General features: G+C 49.1%; 1 protein-coding gene across 2 annotated transcripts in view; it reads right to left on the minus strand.

Annotated features, from left to right (window-relative positions):
• ankhb (ANKH inorganic pyrophosphate transport regulator b) overlaps positions 1 to 21511 on the minus strand; it is a 287434-nt gene extending 265923 nt beyond the window's left edge. The window contains exon 1 of one of the 2 annotated variants that reach the window (XM_072509527.1): positions 21150 to 21511. In XM_072509527.1, coding sequence (XP_072365628.1) covers positions 21150 to 21248 — 99 coding nt within the window. In that variant the 5' untranslated portion in view covers positions 21249 to 21511. The remainder of the gene's footprint in view (positions 1 to 21149) is intronic. The other variant, XM_072509528.1, reaches the window with a different exon arrangement.
• Between the last annotated feature and the right edge of the window lie 692 nt (positions 21512 to 22203).

The following is a 22203-nucleotide window of genomic DNA, read 5'->3' on the forward strand; positions in this document are numbered from 1 at the left end:
GATCAGTTCTGGGTCCTCTGCTGTTTGTGATTTTCATTAATGACTTGGATGAGGGAGTTGAAGGGTGGGTCAGTAAATTTGCAGACGATACGAAGATTGGTGGAGTTGTGGATAGTAAGGAGGGCTGTTGTCGGCTGCAAAGAGACATAGATAGGATGCAGAGCTGGGCTGAGAAGTGGCAGATGGAGTTTAACCCTGAAAAGTGTGAGGTTGTCCATTTTGGAAGGACAAATATGAATGCGGAATACAGGGTTAACGGTAGAGTTCTTGGCATTGTGGAGGAGCAGAGAGACCTTGGGGTCTATGTTCATACATCTTTGAAAGTTGCCACTCAAGTGGATAGAGCTGTGAAGAAGGCCTATGGTGTGCTCGCGTTCATTAACAGAGGGATTGAATTTAAGAGCCGTGAGGTGATGATGCAGCTGTACAAAACTTTGGTAAGGCCACATTTGGAGTACTGTGTACAGTTCAGGTCGCCTCATTTTAGGAAGGATGTGGAAGCTTTGGAAAAGGTGCAAAGAAGATTTACCAGGATGTTGCCTGGTATGGAGAGTAGGTCTTACGAGGAATGGTTGAGGGTGCTTGGCCTTTTTTCATTAGAACGGAGAAGGATGAGGGGCGACTTGATAGAGGTTTATAAGATGATCAGGGGAATAGATAGAGTAGACAGTCAGAGACTTTTTCCCCAGGTGGAACACACCATTACAAGGGGACATAAATTTAAGGTGAAAGGTGGAAGATATAGGAGGGATATCAGAGGTAGGTTCTTTACCCAGAGAGTAGTGGGGGCATGGAATGCACTGCCTGTGGAAGTAGTTGAGTCGGAAACATTAGTGACCTTCAAGCAGCTGTTGGATAGGTACATGGATTACGGGAAAATTATATAGTGTAGATTTATTTGTTCTTAAGGGCAGCACGGTAGCATTGTGGATAGCACAATTGCTTCACAGATCCATGGTCCCATGTTCGATTTCGGCTTGGGTCATTGTCTGTGCGGAGTCTGCACGTCCTCCCCGTGTCTGCGTGGGTTTCCTCCGGGTGCTCCGGTTTCCTCCCACAGTCCAAAGATGTGCGGGTTAGGTGAATTGGCCAATGATAAATTGCCCTTAATGTCCAAATTGCCCTTGGTGATGGGTGGAGGTGTTGAGTTTGGGTAGGGTGCTCTTTCCAAGAGCTGGTGCAGACTCAGGGGGCCGAATGGCCTCCTTCTGCACTGTAGATTCAATGATAATCTATGATTAATCTAGGACAAAGGTTCGGCACAACATCGTGGGCCGAAGGGCCTGTTCTGTGCTGTATTTTCTATGTTCTATGTTCTATGTTCTACCCCTCCCATCTGCTCCATGAAGTCCTTGAGCACTCTGGCCGCTGCCGGCCTCCTCCCGGTCCTGGACCTCGATCGGTCCAGCCCTGGATCAAGCACCGTATTGAAGTCTCCCCCCATTACCAACTTTCCCGCCTCCAGGTCCGGGATACGTCCCAACATACGCCTCATGAAATTTGCATCGTCCCAGTTCGGGGCATATACGTTCACCAGAACCACCGCCTCCCCTTGCAATCTGCCACTCACCATCACATATCTACCCCCACTATCCGCCACTATGGTCTTTGCCTCAAGCAGTACCCGTTTCCCCACTAAGATAGCCACCCCCCTGTTCTTCGCATCCAAACCCGAATGGAACACCTGCCCCACCCATCCTTTACCTTGACCTGGTCTATCAGTTTCAGATGCGTCTCCTGCAACATAACCACATGTGCCTTTAATTTCTTTAGGTGTGCGAGTACCCGTGCCCTTTTAATCGGCCCGTTCAGCCCTCTCACGTTCCACGTGATCAGCCGGGTTGGGGGGGCTCTTTACCCTCCCCCTTGTCGACTAGCCAGCCCCTTTCTTAACCCAGCTCCTCACCCGGTTCCCACGTACCCGTGTATTCCCCCGACGGTGCCCTCCCGCCTCGACCACCCCATCCCATAACAGCTCCCCCTTCTCCTTAGCAGCAGCAACCCAGTTAACCCCCCCCCCCTCCGCTAGATCCCTTCCTAGCGTAGTTGCACCCCCCATATTGCTCCCAGAAGTCAGCGAACTCTGGCTGACCTCGGCTTCCCCCCTTGTCCTCGGCCCCCACTGTGCGAGGCCCACTACTTCCTGCGACCCTGTTCCCGCCATAATTACCATAACGCGGGAACAAAGCCCGCGTTTTCCACTCGGCCCCGCCCCTAATGGCCGGCGCCCACAGTTCCTCATACTCCCCACTCCCCCCCCCCCTCCCCCCCCCCCCCCCAACATGGGGAAGAGAGAAAAGTTACAGGATCGCAAGATTAACAAATTGAAAAATCATTCCCCCCCCCTTTTTTCCCCCCTCGCCCCACATAATCACCCCACCACTTTGTCCCAAAAGTTTTTTCTCTCGCCAAACTATTCCAGCTTCTCGTCCACAATGAATGTCCACGCCTCTTCTGCCGTCTCAAAGTAGTGGTGCTTCCCTTGGTGTGTGACCCACAATCTCGCCGGTTGTAACATTCCAAACTGGATCTTCTTTTTGTGAAGCACCGCCTTAGCCCGATTAAAACTTGCCCTCCTTCTCGCCACCTCCGCACTCCAATCCTGGTATACGCGGATCACCGCGTTCTCCCACCTACAGCTCCGAGTTTTCTTCGCCCATCTGAGGACCGTCTCTCTGTCATTATAGCGGAGAAACCTCACCACTATAGCTCGAGGTATTTCTCCAGCCCTCGGTCTTCGCGCCAAAACTCGATAAGCTCCCTCCACCTCCAAAGGGCCCGTCGGGGCCTCCGATCCCATTAGCGAGTGAAGCATCGTGCTCACATATGTCCCGACGTCCGCCCCTTCTGCGCCTTCGGGAAGACCCAGAACTCTTAAATTCTTCCTCCTCGAATTATTCTCCAGTACTTCCAGCCTTTCCACACACCTTATATGCTGTGCCTCGTGCGTCTTGGTCTTCACCACCAGGCCCTGTATTTCGTCTTCATTTTCAGCAGCCTTTGCCTTCACAACCCAAAGCTCCTGCTCTTGGGTCTTCTGCTCCTCCTTTAGCCCTTCAATCGCCTGTAATATCGGGGCCAACAGCTCCTTCTTCAACTCCTTTTTCAGCTCTTCCACACAGCGCCGCAGGAAGTCTTGTTGGCCCGGGCCCCATAACAAACGGCCACCTTCCGACGCCATCTTGCTTTGAGCTTGCCTTCCTTGCCGCTGCTCCAGAGGATCCTCCGCAATCCGGCCGCTATCCTCTCCCTTTTCCATGCATGTCCGGGGGGATTCCCTTCTGGTTTACCGCACAGTGTTTTTGGCCGTTTAAATTGCCGTTGGGGCTCCTATTAAGAGCCCAAAAGTCCGTTCCAACGGGAGCTGCCGAAACGTGCGACTTAGCTGGTCATCGCTGCACCCGGAAGTCCACCGTACGCCTTCTTAACAACCCTCTCAACCTGGGTGGCAACTTGCAAGGATCTATGTACATGGACATCGTGATCTCTCTGCTCATCCACACTGCCAAGAATCTGACCATTAGCCCAGTACTCTGGTCTTCCTGTTATTCCTTCCAAAATGAATCACCTCACACTTTTCTGCATTAAACTCCATTTGCCACCTCTCAGCCCAGCACTACAGCTTATCTATGTCCCTCTGTAACTTGTAACATCCTTCCGCACTGTCCACAACTCCACCGATTTTAGACAGCAAAAACAGCGCGAGAGGAGAGAGAGCCGGGACAGCGAAAACAGCGCGGGAGGAGAGAGCCGGGAGATTTAAAAAGCGCGGCAGGAGAGAGCCGGGGCAGTGCTGGGAGAGGTGAGTCCACAAAAGGTGTGGCAGGAGTGCCTTTAGACACGGAGTGCTGATTGGAGCAGAGTGCATCTGAGTTTCGGTGAGTGGCTGAGTGCTGATTGGAACAGAGTGCATCTGAGTTTAGGTGAGTGACTGAGTTCGGGTGAATGGCGAGAGAGGGCTGTGTTTTTTGTTGGTGTTCGGGTTTATCCTTGAGGTTATATTAAAAAAAAAAAAATTATTTAAATTAATTAACTAATTGAATATGGCTGGACAGGTGATGTGCTGTTGCTGTATGATGATGGAACTGGTGGATCCCATTGAGACCGTCAGTGACCACATCTGCAGCAAGTGTTGGCTGCTCGAGGAATTTCGGCTCAGAATTGATGAGCTGGAGACCGAGCAGCACACACTGCGGCACATCAGGGAGGGGGAACATTACCTGGCGCTTTGTTTCAGGAGGCAGTCACACCCGGTAGAATAAGTTCTGTTAATTCGGACAGTGGTTAGGGACAGAGTGGTGTGACTGCAAGGGAGGCAGGTAGGGGGATCCTGAGTTTAGGAGTTGAGGAGCCTCAGCCCTTGACCTTGTCCAACAGGTATGAGGTGCTTGCTCCCTGTGTGGACGAGGAAGAGGGCTGTAGGGACGATGCGTTGACTGACCACTGCACCGTGGTACAGGAAGCCATTCAAGAGGGGGGAGCAAAAAGACAAGTGGTAGTTGTAGGGGATTCTATAATTAGGGGGATTGATGGCATCCTTTGTAAGCCAGATAGAGAGTCCTGCATGGTATGTTGCCTGCCCGGTGCCAGGGTGAGGGACATCGAGGAGGAAGAACCTCCGGATTCTGGGTCTTCCCGAAGGAGTGGAGGGAGCTGATGCTGGGGCGTACGTGAGCATGATGCTCCATTCGCTGATGGGTGAGGAGGCCTCTCCGACCCCCCTGGAGCTGGAAGGGGCTCACCGGGTCCTGGCGAGGAGACCCAAGGCAGATGAGCCGCCAAGGGCGATAGTGGCAAGGTTCCATCGCTTCGTGGATAAAGAAAGTGTGTTGAGATGGGCCAAGAAGGTGCGGAGCAGCAGATGGGCGAACGCGGTGATCCGAGTATACCAGGATTGGAGCGCGGAGGTGGCAAAGAGGAGAGCTGGGCTCAACCGGGCCAAGGCGGTGCTGCATAGAAAAAGAGTCAGGTTCGGCATGCTGCAGCCTGCGCGACTGTGGGTCACTTATCAGGACAGACACCATTGTTTTGAAACGCCAGAAGAGGCTTGGACCTTTATACAGATGGAAAAACTGGACTCGAACTGAGGGGATGTGGCTGTATATGGGGTTGTAAATATGGGTAAAGAATATTTTGTGGGTGGGATGATGGATGGGGATGTGGGTAGAGTTCTGGTTAAAATTCCTAAAATTTCCTTTTTTCCTGTCTGTGGACAAAATAATGATGATGGGGAATGTGGGCGTCGGTCCTGGAGGGTGGTGAGACTTGGGGATGAGGGAACTGGGATGATGGCTGCAACAGGAGCTGCGCCACAGGGGGCGGGGCTGGTTTAGGCTTTTATCCCGCGCCAAAGGGGGGGGTTGGAGGAAGGTAAGGAGAGACTCCCACACGGGGGAGATCAACGAGAAGGCGGGGGAAGCCAGGGTCAGCAGAAATCAGCTGACTCACGGAAGTAATATGGGGGGAGCAAAAGTGCTAGATGTGGATCTAGCGGGGGAGGGGGGGGGGGGTGGGGGGTTCTAGGGTTGCTGCTGCACTGTCCGAGGGGGGACTGAAAATGGAAGAGGTGGTCGGGGCGGGGGTTCCCCGCCTGGGGGACTGGGAGGCGCGAGCACGGGACTGGCCTAAGATAGTCGATGGCTAGTCGGGGGGGGATTAACCCCCCGATCCGGCTGATCACGTGGAATGTGAGGGGCCTAAATGGGCCGGTTAAGAGGGCCCGAGTGTTCGCGCATCTAAAGGGGCTGAAGGCAGACGTGGCCATGCTTCAGGACACACATCTGAAGGTGGCAGATCAGGTCAGGTTAAGGAAGGGATGGGTGGGACAGGTGTTCCATTCAGGGCTGGATGTGTCTTTTAAAAAGCATTTAGATAGTTACATGAGTAAGATGGGTATAGAGGGTTATGGGCCAAGTGCGGGCAACTGGGACTACCTTAATGGTAAAAACTGGGCGGCATGGACTGGTTGGGCCGAAGGGCCTGTTTCCATGCTGTAAACTTCTATGATTCTATGATTCTAATAGAGGGGTGGCAATACTGGTGGGGAAGCAGGTGTCATTTGAGCCCAAGAACATAGTAGCGGACAAGGAAATGAAATGAAAATCGCTTATTGTCACGAGTTACTGTGAAAAGCCCCTAGTCGCCACATTCCGGCGCCTGTTCGGGGAGGCTGGTACGGGAATTGAACCGTGCTGCTGGCCTGCCTTGGTCTGCTTTAAAAGCCAGCGATTTAGCCCAGTGAGCTAAACCAGCCCCAAGGGAGGCCGATACGTGATGGTGAGCGGTAGGTTGCAGGGGACGGAGGCGGTATTGGTGAATGTATATGCCCCAAACTGGGACGATGCTGGATTCATGAAACGGATGTTGGTGCATATTCCGGACCTGGAGTTAGGGAGCTTGATAATGGGTGGGGATTTTAACACGGTGCTGGACCCAGCATTAGATCGTTCCAGATCTAGGACGGGGAGGAGGCCGGCTGCGGCCAAGGTGCTTAGGGGGTTTATGGATCAGATGAGGGGGAGTAGATCCGTGGAGATTTGCCAGACCTTTGGCCAAAGAATGTTCTTTTTTCTCCCACGTACATAAGGCCTACTCCCAGATAGATTTTTTTTGTTTTGGGCAGGGCACTGATCCCGAAAGTGGAGGGAACGGAGTATTCGGCCATAGCCATTTCAGACCATGCCCCGCACTGGGTGGAGCTGGAGCTGGGGGAGGAGAGGGACCAACGCCCGTCGTGGAGGTTGGATGTGGGACTGCTGGCAGACGAGGAAGTGTGCGGGAGGGTACGGGGTGTATTGAAAGATATCTGGAGGCTAACGACAACGGGGAGATGCAGGTGGGAGTAGTATGGGAGGCGCTGAAGGCGGTGGTCAGGGGAGAGTTAATCTCCATCAGGGATCACAGGGTGAAGAGCGTGGGCAGGGAAAGGGAGAGGTTAGTGGGGGAGATTTTAAGGGTGGACAGGAGCTATGCAGAGGCTCCGGATGAGGGACTACTCAGGGAGAGACGAAGTCTCCAAACGGAGTTCGACCTGTTGACCACAGGGAAGGCAGAGGCACAGTGGAGGAATATGGGGAGAAGGCGAGCCGGATGCAGCCACACCAGCTCCGTAAGAGGATGGCAGCGAGGGAAATAGGTGGAGTCAAAGATGGCAGGGGAACTACGGTGCGGAGTGCTGGTAAAGTGAATGAGGCTTTTAAGGCCTTTTACGAGAAACTGTATAGGTCCCAGCCCCTAGGGGGAAAAGAGAGGATGCGGCGATTCTTGGATCAGTTGAGGTTCCCAAGGGTGGAGGTGCAGGAGGTGACTGGTCTGGGGGCGCCAATTGGGGTGGAGGAGCTGGTTAAAGGACTGGGGAGCATGCAGGCAGGGAAGGCCCCGGGGCCGAATGGGTTCCCGGTGGAGTTTTACAGGAAGTATGTAGACCTGTTAGCCCCGTTGCTGGTAAGGACCTTCAATGAATCAAGGGAGGGGGGGAACCCTGCCCCCGACAATGTCGGAGGCGACGATCTCTTTGATCTTAAAGCGGGATAAGGACCCACTGCAATGTGGGTCATATAGACCGATCTCGCTCCTTAATGTAGATGCTAAGTTGCTGGCAGAAATGTTGGCCATGAGGATTGAGGACTGTGTTCCGGGGGTGATTCACGAGGACCAGACGGGATTCGTAAAGGGTAGGCAGCTAAACACTAATGGGGGAAGGCTCTTAAATGTGATAATGATGCCATGGGTGGAGGAAGAAGCGGAGATAGTGACAGCCATGGACGCGGAGAAGGCCTTTGATCGGGTAGAGTGGGAGTATCTCTGGGAAGTGTTGAGGAGGTTTGGGTTCGGGGGAGGGTTTATTAGTTGGGTTAAGCTCCTGTATAAAGCCCCGGTGGCGAGTGTGGTCACGAACCGGCGGAGGTCGGAGTATTTCCGGCTGTATCGAGGGACGAGGCAGGGGTGCCCCCTGTCCCCTCTGTTGTTCGCATTAGCAATTGAACCTTTGGCCATGGCGTTACGGGAGTCGGGGAAATGGAAGGGGGTGATTCGAGGGGGAGAGGAACATCGAGTGTCGCTGTATGCAGACGACCTGTTGCTCTATGTGACGGATCCAGTGGAGGGGATGGTTGAGGTAATGCAGATCCTACGGGAGTTTGGAGACTTTTCGGGCTATAAGCTGAATGTGGGAAAGAGTGAGCTCTCTGTGATCCATCCGGGGGACCAGGGAAGAGGGATAGAGGACCTACCGTTGAGGAAGGCGGAAAGGAGCTTTCAATATTTGGGGATTCAGGTAGCTAGGAGTTGGGGGGCACTGCATAAACTCAATTTGACACGATTGGTGAAACAGATGGAGGATTTTAAAAGGTGGGACATGTTGCCACTCTCGCTGGCGGGTAGGGTACAGTCGGTTAAAATGGTGGTCCTCCCAAGATTTCTTTTTGTATTCCAATGCCTTCCAATTGGGATTACTAAGGCCTTTTTTAAGAGGGTAAGCAGGAGCATTATGGGATTTGTGTGGGCGAGCAAGACCCCTCGGGTAAGGAGGGGGTTCTTGGAGCGTAGCAGAGATAGAGGAGGGTTGGCATTGCCGAATCTGGGTGGTTATTATTGGGCAGCCAACATGGCAATGATCCGTAAGTGGGTGATGGAGGGAGAGGGGGCGGCGTGGAAGAGGTTGGAGATGGCGTCCTGCAAAGGAACGAGCCTGGGGGCGCTGGTGACGGCACCGCTGCCGCTCTCGCCGACAAGGTATACCACGAGCCCGGTGGTGGCGGCAACGCTAAAGATCTGGGGGCAGTGGAGACGGCACAGGGGTGCGACGGGAGCCTCGGTGTGGTCCCCGATCAGAGACAACCATCGGTTTGTCCCAGGAAGGATGGACGGGGGATTTCAGAGCTGGCATTGGGTAGGGATTTGAAGAATGGGGGACCTGTTCATTGACGGGACGTTTGTGAGCTTAGGGGCGCTGGAGGAGAAGTTTGGGCTACCTCCGGGAAACGCTTTCAGGTACATGCAAGTGAGGGCGTTTGTGAGGCTGCAGGTGAGGGAATTTCCGCCACTCCCGGCACAGGGGATTCAAGATAGGATGAACTCGGGCGTATGGGTCGGGGAGGGCAAGGTGTCGGCGATATACCAGGAGATGAAAGAAGAGGGGGAGGCTTTGGTAGAGGAGCTGAAGGGTAAATGGGAGGAGGAGTTGGGGGAGGAGATTGAGGAGGGGCTATGGGCTGATGCCCTAAGTAGGGTTAATTCCTCTTCCTAGTGTGCCAGGCTTAGCCTGATACAATTTAAGATGGTTCATAGAGCGCATATGAAGGGGGCGAGGCTGAGTAGGTTCTTTGGGGTGGAGGACAGATGTGGGAGGTGCTCAGGAAGTCCGGCGAACCATGTCCATATGTTTTGGTTATGCCCGGCACTGGAGGGGTTCTGGAGGGGAGTGGCGGGAACAATATCTAAGGTGGTGAAAGTCCGGGTCAAGCCAAGCTGGCGGCTAGCAATATTTGGAGTAGTGGACGAGCCGGGAGTGCAGGAGGCGAGAGAGGCCGGTATTCTGGCCTTTGCGTCCCTAGTAGCTCGGAGAAGGATCTTGCTAATGTGGAAGAAGGCGAAGCCCCCCAGTGTGGAGGCCTGGATAAATGATATGGCAGGGTTTATCAAGTTGGAAAGGATAAAGTTTGCCTTGAGGGTCTGCGCAGGGGTTCTACAGGCGGTGGTAACCGTTCCTAGATCATCTCCCGGAGCGTTAGATGAAGGTCGGACAGCAGCAACAGCAACCCAGAGTGGGGGGGACGGACATCGTTTGTGTGTGGGGGGGGGGTTCCTGTGGGGGGCATGTGAGCAAGAAAGCATATGAAAGATCCGGAAACTGACATGTACGGGAAGAATTCAATGTACAAAGTTCTGTATTTTATTGACTTGCCATGTTCATGTCTTGCCACACGAGTTCTTTTTCTTCCCCGGGGGGGGGGGGGGGGGGGGGGGGTTGTTTGTAAGGTGGAAAATATTGTTATTGAAAAATTCTTAATAAAAATATATATTTTTTTCTTAAAAAAGGTATTGGCTGGATCCGCCATCCATACAGTCAATAAATGACAAAAATCTGTGTCAATACTTTTTAAATGCCTATATGAGAGCTAGTAAAAAACGTACAACTGAACATATTGGTTGATAGAGCTGAAACAGTTGGGCCTGTAAATGAAGGCACCATACAAACGGCAGCGTGCCTGCCACTAGCCCAACCCCACCCATCCCTGCCAAACTTTTACAGACAGCGAGGAGACACTGAGTGAGCCAGCAGCCTGTGGCCCAATTAGAACATAGAACGATACAGCGCAGTACAGGCCCTTCGGCCCACGATGTTGCACCGAAACAAAAGCCATCTAACCTACACTATGCCATTATCATCCATATGCTTATCCAATAAACTTTTAAATGCCCTCAATGTTGGCGAGTTCACTACTGTTGCAGGTAGGGCATTCCACGGCCTCACCACTCTTTGCTTAAAGAACCTACCTCTGACCTCTGTCCTATATCTATTACCCCTCAGTTTAAAGCTATGTCCCCTCGTGCTAGCCATTTCCATCCACGGGAGAAGGCTCTCACTGTCCACCCTATCTAACCCCCTGATCATTTTGTATGCCTCTATCAAGTCTCCTCTTAACCTTCTTCTCGCTAACGAAAACAACCTCAAGTCCATCAGCCTTTCCTCATAAGATTTTCCCTCCATACCAGGTAACATCCTGGTAAATCTCCTCTGCACCCGCTCCAAAGCTTCCACTTCCTTCCTATAATTCGGTGACCAGAACTGTACGCAATACTCCAAATGCGACCGTACCAGAGTTTTGTACAGCTGCAACATGACCTCATGACTCCGGAACTCAATCCCTCTACCAATAAAGGCTAACACTCCATAGGCCTTCTTCACAACCCTATCAACCTGGGTGGCAACTTTCAGGGATCTATGTACATGGACACCTAGACCCCTCTGCTCATCCACACTTCCAAGAACTTTACCATTAGCCAAATATTCCGCATTCCTGTTATTCCTTCCAAAGTGAATCACCTCACACTTCTCTACATTAAACTCCATTTGCCACCTCTCAGCCCAGCTCTGCAGCTTATCTATGTCCCTCTGTGACCTGTTACATCCTTCCGCACTGTCGACAACACCACCGACTTTAGTGTCGTCTGCAAATTTACTCACCCACCCTTCTGCGCCCTCCTCTAGGTCATTGATAAAAATGACAAACAGCAACGGCCCCAGAACAGATCCTTGTGGTACGCCACTTGTAACTGAACTCCATTCTGAACATTTCCCATCAACCACCACCCTCTGTCTTCTTTCAGCTAGCCAATTTCTGATCAACATCCCTAAATCACCCTCAATCCCCAGCCTCCGTATTTTCTGCAATAGCCTACCGTGGGGAACCTTATCAAACGCTTTACTGAAATCCATATACACCACATCAACTGCTCTACCCTCGTCTACCTGTTCAGTCACCTTCTCAAAGAACTCGATAAGGTTTGTGAGGCATGACCTACCCTTCACAAAGCCATGCTGACTATCCCTGATCATATTATTCCTATCTAGATGATTATAAATCTTGTCTCTTATAATCCCCTCCAAGACTTTACCCACAACAGACGTGAGGCTCACCGGTCTATAGTTGCCGGGGTTGTCTCTACTCCCCTTTTTGAACAAAGGGACCACATTTGCTATCCTCCAGTCCTCTGGCACTATTCCTGCAGCCAATGATGACATAAAAATCAAAGTCAAAGGCCCAGCAATCTCTTCCCTGGCTTCCAAGAGAATCCTAGGATAAATCCCATCAGGCCCCGGGGACTTATCTATTTTCAGCCTGTCCAGAATTGCCAACACCTCTTCCCTACGTACCTCAATGCCATCTATTCTAATAGCCTGGGTCTCAGCATTCTCCTCCACAACATTATCTTTTTCCTGAGTGAATACTGACGAAAAATATTCATTTAGTATCTCACCTATCTCTTCAGACTCCACACACAACTTCCCATCCCTGTCCTTGACTGGCCCTACTCTTACCCTAGTCATTCTTTTATTCCTGACATACCTATAGAAAGCTTTTGGGTTTCCTTGATCCTACCTGCCAAATACTTCTCATGTCCCCTCCTTGCTCGTCTTAGCTCTCTCTTTAGATCCTTCCTCGCTACCTTGTAACTATCCCAACTGAAACTTCACACCTCATTTTCACATAGGCCTCCTTCTTCCTCTTAACAAGAGATTCCACTTCTTTGGTAAACAACGGTTCCCTCGCTCGACGCCTTCCTCCCTGCCTGACCTAATTAGGCCCTTGGAGTGGGCAATTAATGAGCAATGAGGGGCCTCACCCTCTAACACTCCAAATTATCAGGTGCCGAGAGAGACCAGGAGGTGTAACTCTGTTGAAGCTGAATTTCAGGAAAAAGGGAGGGCATGGGTTGCTTCCTTTCCTATCCCCCTGTACCAGTGGTGGAACCCCCATCATTCACTGATTTGCCTCCTCAGGTCTAGCCATTCCCTCCTTCCTTGTCCAGCATGCCCCGCCACTTCACTTGGTGGGGTCTGGCAAGCCAACCCGTCAGTTCTCAGTCTTACCCGGGTTTGGAGATATTTATTGCTCCTCTTGGGCCTGCTGTAATTCCGGTAGTGGTCACTAGTGTGGCAAAGGCCTGCTGGCCTCCGATTAGCCAGCAGCTTATGACTTCTTCCTGCAGACAGATGGAAGCCCTGCCCCATAAAGAGCCGTCACCCGAAAGATTGAAAGCTAAGCAGAGGAGGGGTTTACCCTCAAAGCCCACTCAGTATATAATTCAGGCAAACATCCAAAATGCTCAATTAAATTACTTTCTCCAACCATTCAGAGTTACATGTTTGTACATAGGAACATGGGAATTAGGAGCAGAATAGGCGATTCAGCCCCTTGAGCTTGCCTTTCCATTCAATCAGATCATAGCTGATCTCTTCCTGGTCTCAAATCCACCTCCCTACCTGTTCCCCATATCCCTTTAACCCTTTTTTAAAAAATCAGAACTATATCTATCTCCCTCTTGATATCATTTAATGATTCAGACTCCACCGCACTATGGGGCAGTGAGTTCCATAAATTCACCACCCTCTGTGAGAAGTAGCGCTTCCTCATCTCAGTTTTAAATCTACTGCCTATCAACCTATATCTGTGGCCTCTTGTTCTCAATTTCCCCACAAGGGAGAATATTTGGTATACATTTACTTTATCAATCCACTTTAGAATTTTATATACCTCGCTCAGATCCCTTCTCATTCTTCTAAACTCCAGCGAGTATAAGCCCAAACTGTTTAATCGCTCCTCATACATCAACCCCTTCATCCCTGGAATAAATCTTGTGAACCTCCTCTGAACTGCCTCCAATGTCACCACATCCTTCCTCAAATAAGGAGACCAAAACCGGACACAATACTCCAGATGCGGTCTCACCAACACCCGAACACAATTACAACAACACTTCTCTACTTTTATACTCCAGTCCTTTTGCAGTAAACACTACCATTCCATTTGCCTTTCTTATTACATTTTGTACCTGCATACAGACTTTCTGCGATTCATGAACAAAGACACCCAGATGCATTTTGAATCTGCTTTCCATTTAGATATAAATTTGCTGGACTATTGCTTCGGCCAAAATGGATAACCTCACACTTCTGGATTAAATTCCATCTGCCAAATTTTGGCCCAATCGTCTAACCTATCTATATCTGTCTGTAAAATCTGTATCTCCTCTTCACAGCCTGATTTTCCACTTATTTTAGTATCATCCGCATATTTTGCTATGTTACACTCTGTCCCTTCCTACAAGTCATTTATATAGATTGTAAACAGTTGAGATCTGAGGACTGACCCCTGCAGCACCCCACTACTTACAGCTCGCCAGCCAGAAAAGGACTCATTTAACCTGACCCTCTACTTTCTGTCAGTCAGCCAATCCTCAATCTAATCTTGTAGTCTACCCCCAACCTTCTGCAATCTCACCTTGTGGATCAATCTTTTTTGCGGCACCTTGTACTGAAGTGTGCTTTAGAGAACACCCCTAAAGAATGCTGACAATTCAACAGAGCGGACCAAATTTCATACCATCACAAAACCAGGAGCTGGAAGTCGAAGTTTAAAGAAAATAAACCACCAATTTTCAACAGATCATCCAACTCATCAGCTGTGACACGAGGAGTTTGCTTTCAATAAATTACCTAACCCATTCATCCACATATAGATTTGACACGATTAATATTGGTGTATATAGTTTAATGTTATGCAAAACATAGTTTTGTTTCCTTTATCTTACAGACTGCAGACAAATACTATTGAGATATCAGGCCTCACAGCTCACTCAGTCCATTATCTTAGTATTGTCCTGAGCCTGAAGTATGAGTCTGCATAGTAGAGCTAGAATACTGGCAAAAATTAAGAACTGGTTGGCTGTGAGACTGTCACTGTTGCAGTTCAATGCAAGCATATTTTACATCATCATGTTAGTAAACCTGTTGGTGCATCTGGGGCCAACAGTATGTTAATGCATCAATTAATGATTTGCAATGTTCTTTCTTGAAAGCACAAAATATCAGTCTCGAGGTTACAGATATTCCATATTTCATAACAGTTTTTCCAAACATTTGCTAAATCCATAAAAAATATTGTGCGTTATAGCATTTTCACATTTTGTTGTGAAAGGGGATGGACTGGGTCATGAAAGAGAGGCAACTCATCACTGCCACCATTAGTTTTGAGATGCTGATCAGCAGCATGGATGATTGCACATTGTGCATCTTAATGAAGTACAATGTGTAAAATTATCAATTGCCTTCTCGTAATCATTGGAAGAACATTGACCTGAAAGCCTGGAATAACGACACTGCATTTTAAAAAGATCACAAGGTAATTTGGGGAAGGCTATCAATTATCCCATCTGTAGAGAGATACCCATAAACTCCCTGCTAACTCTTCCATATTTTAGATGCTTCCAAAATAATTTCAGGGTTTTCATCAAACTGCTCTAGCTGGAAGTAAGTTTATTCCAGTTTTCATCACTCGTTGCTTAAAAACAAACTCCTCATTGCAGTTTTAAATTTAGTTTTTTTTTACTACCAACGCTCCCTTGTCGACAGATGAATTAATGGAACAAATTCTATTGTTTGTGATCAGACCACGTGTGACTATTGTCAGAAATATATATGGCTGCTATCTTACTTGTAGCTGCACAGCGGAGTAGACCATTGTACTCTACCTGAATAAAGCTAATCATGAACACTTGGAACTTTATCAGTATGTTTAACCTGTCCACAGATCAAGTTTCTGGAGACTGGAGAAGGTGGAAAAAGATTTACAAAGATGATACCAGAACTGAGAGGTTATAATATCAGGAAATATTGAAGAGGCTGGAACTGTTATTATCTAAAAAGGAAAAGCTTGAAGGGTGAACTGGTAGAGGTCTTTAAAATAACAGAAGGGTTTAACATGGGGGACATAGAGACATTTCCATGTATTGGGAGAGTCCAGAACGAGAGGCCATAGAGCAGCCACAAATAAATGCAACAGGGAATTAAGGAGAAACTTCACTTGGAGAATGGTTAGAATGTGGAACTCATTGCCACAGGGTAACTGAGCTGAAGAGCATGGATACATTGAAGGGGAAGCTAGGTCAGATGTTCCCAACTGGTGTGCCGTGAAGACTCCACAAGTGTGCTGCAAACTAAGATTCAAAATGATTAAACATTTATGAAAACAAAGTTAATCTAATCCTTGCTTTCAACTCCATGGTCAAGCATCCCCAAGTCACAAAGAACCTTAGGCCTCCCACACATGGGCTGGCTGGGAATAGGCCGCACATGCGCGGTTCGGATTTCTTACATTGGTCAGGCACATGCGCATGGGCCTAACCGTAAAAAAACCATTAAAAAAATCAGAACTACACGTGTAGATGAAAATCAGCCCTTTCCTGGCTGGCACATGCACAGTTCGGATTACCAACATGAAACATTCAGAACCATGTATATGCAGCTCATCCTTGATTGACGAACGCACAGGGTACCCCAGGTTCTTTGGGAATTGGAGATTACAACCATGGAGTTGAAGACAAAGGCCCCATGTGCCTGCGCAAAAAGAGGTTGAAAAGAAAAACAGGAGAGAAGACAGGGAGAAGTGAAAAAAAAAAGTTCCCAGTAAGGGAATGTATTGTATTTGGCATGCAAATGATGATACGGTTTTCACTGTAAACTTAATGAAAATTGTATTAAACGGTGGCTTGACATCTTTAGGAGGTTTTAGAGATAAAAGGCTTTTGCAAGGAGGCAGTTCAGTTGGAGAAAATAGGAGGATACTTCAAAAAATTTTATAGTACAAAGGTATGCCAAGGTTGGGAACCACTGAGCTAGATAAACATTAGAAGGATAAAGCAATGCTGTTGAGGTGAAGAATATTAAGAAGAGGCTTGTTTGCAGGATACCCATCAGCATAATCATGTTAGGCCAAATGGTCTGTTTCTTTGCTGTAACCTCTACGTAAAACAACTATTCTACTATCTAAGAATCAGACTGAGACATCCCCACAATTATTATTAAGAATCAAGCTGACTCGGTGTCTGTTACCCTGCTGGAACAACATTATACAGATTATGTTAATAAACAAATGAACTGTTGTATTTATCCAGACACACAATCAGTATTTAGTGATAGCTAGAACAGGCAAAAGATCTATTTGAAACAATTTAAATGCTGAATTTATTCCAAAGCACAAGTTGAAAAATTTAAAAGTCTGCAATTATGATCCTCTTTCCCAGGATGACATAGAACAGTACAGCACAGAACAGGCCCTTCGACCCTCGATGTTGTGCCGAGCTTTGTCCGAAACCAAGACAGCACGGTAGCATTGTGGATAGCACAATTGCTTCACAGCTCCAGGGTCCCAGGTTCGATTCCGGCTTGGGTCACTGTCTGTGCAGAGTCTGCACATCCTCCCCGTGTGTGCGTGGGTTTCCTCCGGGTGCTCCGGTTTCCTCCCACAGTCCAAAGATGTGCAGGTTAGGTGGATTGGCCATGATAAATTGCCCTTAAGTGTCCAAAATTGCCCTTAGTGTTGGGTGGAGGTGTTGACCTTGGGTAGGGTGCTCTTTCCAAGAGCCGGTGCAGACTCAATGGGCCGAATGGCCTCCTTCTGCACTGTAAATTCCATGATAATCAAGCTATCTCACTCCCTGTCATTCTGGTGTGCTCCATGTGCCTATCCAATAACCCCTTGAAAGTTCCTAAAGTGTCCGACTCCACTATCGCAGCAGGCAGTCCATTCCACACCCTAACCACTCTCTGAGTAAAGAACCTACCTCGGACATCCCTCCGATATCTCCCACCCTGAACCTTATAGTTAGGCCCCTTGTAACAGCTACATCCACCTGAGGAAAAAGTCGCTGAACGTCCACTCTATCTATCCCCCTCATCATCTTATAAACCTCTATTAAGTCACCTCTCATTCTCCTTCGCTCCAATGAGAAATGCCCTAGCTCCCTCAACCTTTCCTCATAAGACCTACCCTCCAATCCAGGCAGCATCCTGGTAAATCTCCTTTGCACCCTTTCCAATGCTTCCACACCCGATAATGAGGTGACCAGAACTGCACACAATACGCCAAATGTGGTCTCACCAGGTCCTGTACAGTTGCAGCATAACCCCACGGCTCTTAAACTCAAGCCCCCTGGGGTTTTGTGGAGGTTCTCCAATGTCTATCCATAAAGATCAGCAATGGAAGCTTTGCTTAAATTTGCCAGTAATAGTACATTCAAAGCAGCATCTTTAGTCAATATTTCCCGAGTGATTCTCTGTTCCTCCAAGAGAAGCATAACAACTTAATTTATATTATAGTGTTGGTGACCTGATTATAGCCAGAATGATTCTTTTCTCCTTAGGCAATCCCTCAGTTTTGAGGATGACTTGCTGCCGCACTAAAAATAAGTTCTCAGGTAGTCAGAATGAATATTTAAGTCGTGATCATGATTACAACAAAGATTCATACAGGGGAGGTGATGGCGTATTGGTAATGTCACTGGACTATTTATCCAGGCGTCCATGCCAATGTCCTGGGGACATGGATTCAAAACCCATCACAGCAGCTGGTGGACTTTGAATTACATTAATAAAATCTGGAATTGAAAGCTAGTGTCTGTAATAGTGACCTATCCCTAGCAAGTCATAACTGCTATAAAGCTTAAAAGGAATGAAACCGGACTCAGCCGGATTTGACCTAGGCACTGGAAACGACAATGGCAATTCCAACCCTGTCAAGCCCGCAAAGTCCTCCTTACCCACACCTCGGTGCATGTGCTAAAATCTGGAGGGTTGTCTGACAGGATAGTCATACTCTCCAAATCATACCTTATAGACAATATACTGGACACCACTGTCATCATCCCTGGATGACAGGGTGTGTCCTGTCCCAGACACAGACCCAAAGGTGGCAGCATAGCGGAATACAGTTAGGATGGAGGAAGTCAGCAACATGGACTCTGAACCACATGAAGTGCTGTGGCTTCAAACTTCCTGCTGATTCTCATAGCCCATGACATTCAGTGACTTACCCATTGCTGAGTAGCCCATTAACAACATCCTGGGGTTGACATTGGCCAGAAACTGAACTGGACGAACTACAAGAATATTGTTGGTACAAGAATTGATCAGAGACTGGGAATTCTGTAGCAGGTAGCTCACCTCCTGACTCCCCAAAGTCAGGACACCATGTATAAAACACAAATCAAGAATTTGATGGAATACTTTCCACTTGCCTGGCCACTCAATGCTTGAGAACATCCAAAACAAAGCAGATTGTTTGATTAATACCTTCTAGATTCACTACATGCACCACCAACGCGTAGTTTCATCATATGCAGCAATATGTACCATATACACCTGGTCAGGACTGCTTTGACAACCCTCTGCAAACCTGTGACTCCTACCACCGAGAAGGACAAGTATATAGGGGAACACCACCACTTGCAAGCCCCCTCCAAGCCATGCACCATCCTGACTTAGAAATGTACAATTGTTCCTTCACAGTCGCTGGGTGAACATCTTGGAACTCCTTCCCTAACAGCACGGTGGATTTACCTACACCACATGGGCTGCAGCGCTTCAAGAGGGGGCTGACTACCGCCTTCTCAATGGCAATTAGGGATAGACAATATATGCTGGACTAGCCAGCAATACCCATACGCATGAAAAGAATGAAATTAAAGAATTAAAATACAAAAATAAAGGCAATGTTCAGGTCTAGCTCACCCCAGGTATAATAAGCGTAATCACATTTCTTTGAACCAGGCTAATTACCATCCTTACAAAAGTATGTAATAGTAAGACCATAAAACATAGGAGCAGAATTAGGCCACTTGGCCCATCGAGTCTGCTCCGCCATTCAATCATGGCTGATATTTTTCTCATCCCCATTCTCCTGCCTTCTCCCCATAACCCCTGATCCCCTTATTAATCAAGAACCTATCTATCTCTGTGACAAGACAGCTCAAGCAGCTGATTTTAATTTCACAAACGCTGTGTAGCACCTTCAATTTGGCTAAATGTTGTGTCCAAGGTGTTTCACAAAAAAGAGACGAGGACAAGATAAATAGATAATGAACAGTAAAGGAAGAGGACACACGTGTGGTTGAAAAGGTAGATTTTATGGTCAATTTGAAGGTGGAATTGCTGGAAATAATTAGGAAGAACATTTGAGAGCATAGGACCATGATGGTAAAAGCGGTGTTGCACCTCAAAATAAAAAAAAGCTGTGTTACAATTGGCAAAGTCAAGTAGGAGCACTCATAATGGGCAAATGGTAAAAGAGCAGAGGTTGCAAACTTAAGCTTAGGGCTTGATCAGTTTGACTGGGGTAATACTGTTGTGAAATGAGGAGCCATGGATGAAGAAAGGGCCAGTTAAACCTCAGCTGTCTTATCCAAATGTCCATTCGTCACGTGTAAGTTATTGCATTGATTGTTGACAGATCTTTCAAATAGGATGGCATTGTAAAAAAAAAGTCAACCTGTTACTTTCTGATATCCATGTTAACTTTGCAGCACAAATCAGTGGACAGCAACAGAGTGGAAACCCTGGCTGTATGGTCACCTTTCTATCAGTGATGAGGTTAGCTGTGGCAAGGCTATTGTAGAGGGATGTCAACCATGATTTACTGCAACTCAGAAATCACATTAATCATTTTCACCACGCGTGGAGGTAAGTTAATAAATTCACAATTAACATTTTAATAATGGAGATGCCCTCTTTTTGTAGCAAGATCTGTTTTATGGATTATGTTGGGAATCATTTGCCAGCTCCGTCACCTTGTGAGAGTGGGCATTTACCTTTGTAAGAGAAGCGTAACTAAACTAACAGTCCGAATCAACATCATGATAGAAACACAATAGACTAATCTGTGGAAATACAATCTGCCTGATCAAATGAAAGCTCCCCTCGACTGCAGCTAGAAAGATAGCAGTCGCCAGAGAGGCAAGGCTGCTGCAGCTGAACATTGACCGGATAGACAGCGCGATTAAGCAGGGTTTGGAAGTGGGGTAGGGGATTTAAACATGGAATCACGGTGCAATTTATCTATGGCATGTAATTGGATGTGAGAGGGAATCGATCCATTTCCGAGCCGAGCACTGTGACCACAGGGACCACTGCTGCATTTGCATTCTACACAGGGATGTGGAATTCAGCCGAACAAGGCGGAGGATTGGCAAGTGATCTGTATCCCATCCTTGTGTTCCCGCACCTTGATGGGAAATTCCACTGGAGTCAAATTCACTGAATGCCTAATATTTATTATTTAAAAACATCTTACACACAAGAAAACCCCACGGAATAATCCTGCGGGGCTGCCTCGGCCTTGCACATTGGTAATAGCTCGGTCTCCAGATAAAGATGGGGCTGGGCTGTGTTGACCACACAGCTGATCACCCTCACTCCCCTCGCCATCAACACTTGTCGCAAAGAGGAAAACGTCTTGTCGTTTCAACGCCGCGCTGACAAAATGTCATCCGCTCACTCAAAGCGCCCGGGAGCGCATATTAAACATAAACGACAGCTCTCGTAGCCGATAGACATGAAGTGTATCGACAGACTGAAAAATAAAATCACTGACCTGTTCCCCCAGGTCTATGGCGATATTGGTGATCGCCAGGGGGACGAGGAATCGGACGAGCGGCCAGTAATGGGTCTGAAATGCTGTCAGTTTGAGCATGGTATCTGCTTCTTCCAGTCTGCACGGGACTGCGAAGGAGGCGAGAGGGAGGGAGCTTTCAGTACAAACAGCTCGGGTTAGAAGAGCTGGCAATCTCTTCTCTTTCCACACAACATGAATGAGGAGACCGACCAGAAGTTTCTGCTGGGTATGCCATTGTGCTGCGCAGTAAACAAGGAGAGGGCGAAAAAAGCAACCAACAGCAGAGCGAGGGACAGGAACAATCCTGATTCACACACACGCCCCTCGCAGCCAGCGGACAGCCCGCCCGACCCGGGGGGCACGTGGCCGTGAGACCCCCGCGGCGTGTGCGACCTTGACCTGCTGCCCCCCCCCCCCCCCATGAACGTGCCTGTCTCCCCCCCCCCCCCCCCAGTGACCTGTCTCTCCCCCCCCCCAGTGACCTGTCTCTCCCCCCCCCCCCAGTGACCTGTCTCTCTCCCCCCCCCCCGTGACCTGTCTCTCCCCCCCCCCCGTGACCTGTCTCTCCCCCCCCCCCCGTGACCTGTCTCTCCCCCCCCCCCCCGTGACCTGTCTCTCCCCCCCCCCCCGTGACCTGTCTCTCCCCCCCCCCCCGTGACCTGTCTCTCCCCCCCCCCCCGTGACCTGTCTCTCCCCCCCCCCCCCGTGACCTGTCTCTTCCCCCCCCCCCTGACCTGTCTCTCCCCCCCCCCCCCCGTGACCTGTCTCTCCCCCCCCCCCTGACCTGTCTCTCCTCCCCCCCCCCCCCGACCTGTCTCTCCCCCCCCCCTGACCTGTCTCTCCCCCCCCCCTGACCTGTCTCTCCCCCCCCCTGACCTGTCTCTCCCCCCCCCCTGACCTGTCTCTCCCCCCCCCCTGACCTGTCTCTCCCCCCCCCTGACCTGTCTCTCCCCCCCCCCGACCTGTCTCTCCCCCCCCCGACCTGTCTCTCCCCCCCCCCCGACCTGTCTCTCCCCCCCCCCGACCTGTCTCT

The sequence above is a fragment of the Scyliorhinus torazame genome, chromosome 6 (assembly GCF_047496885.1).
Source record: "Scyliorhinus torazame isolate Kashiwa2021f chromosome 6, sScyTor2.1, whole genome shotgun sequence".
Classification (NCBI taxonomy): Eukaryota; Metazoa; Chordata; class Chondrichthyes; order Carcharhiniformes; family Scyliorhinidae; genus Scyliorhinus; species Scyliorhinus torazame.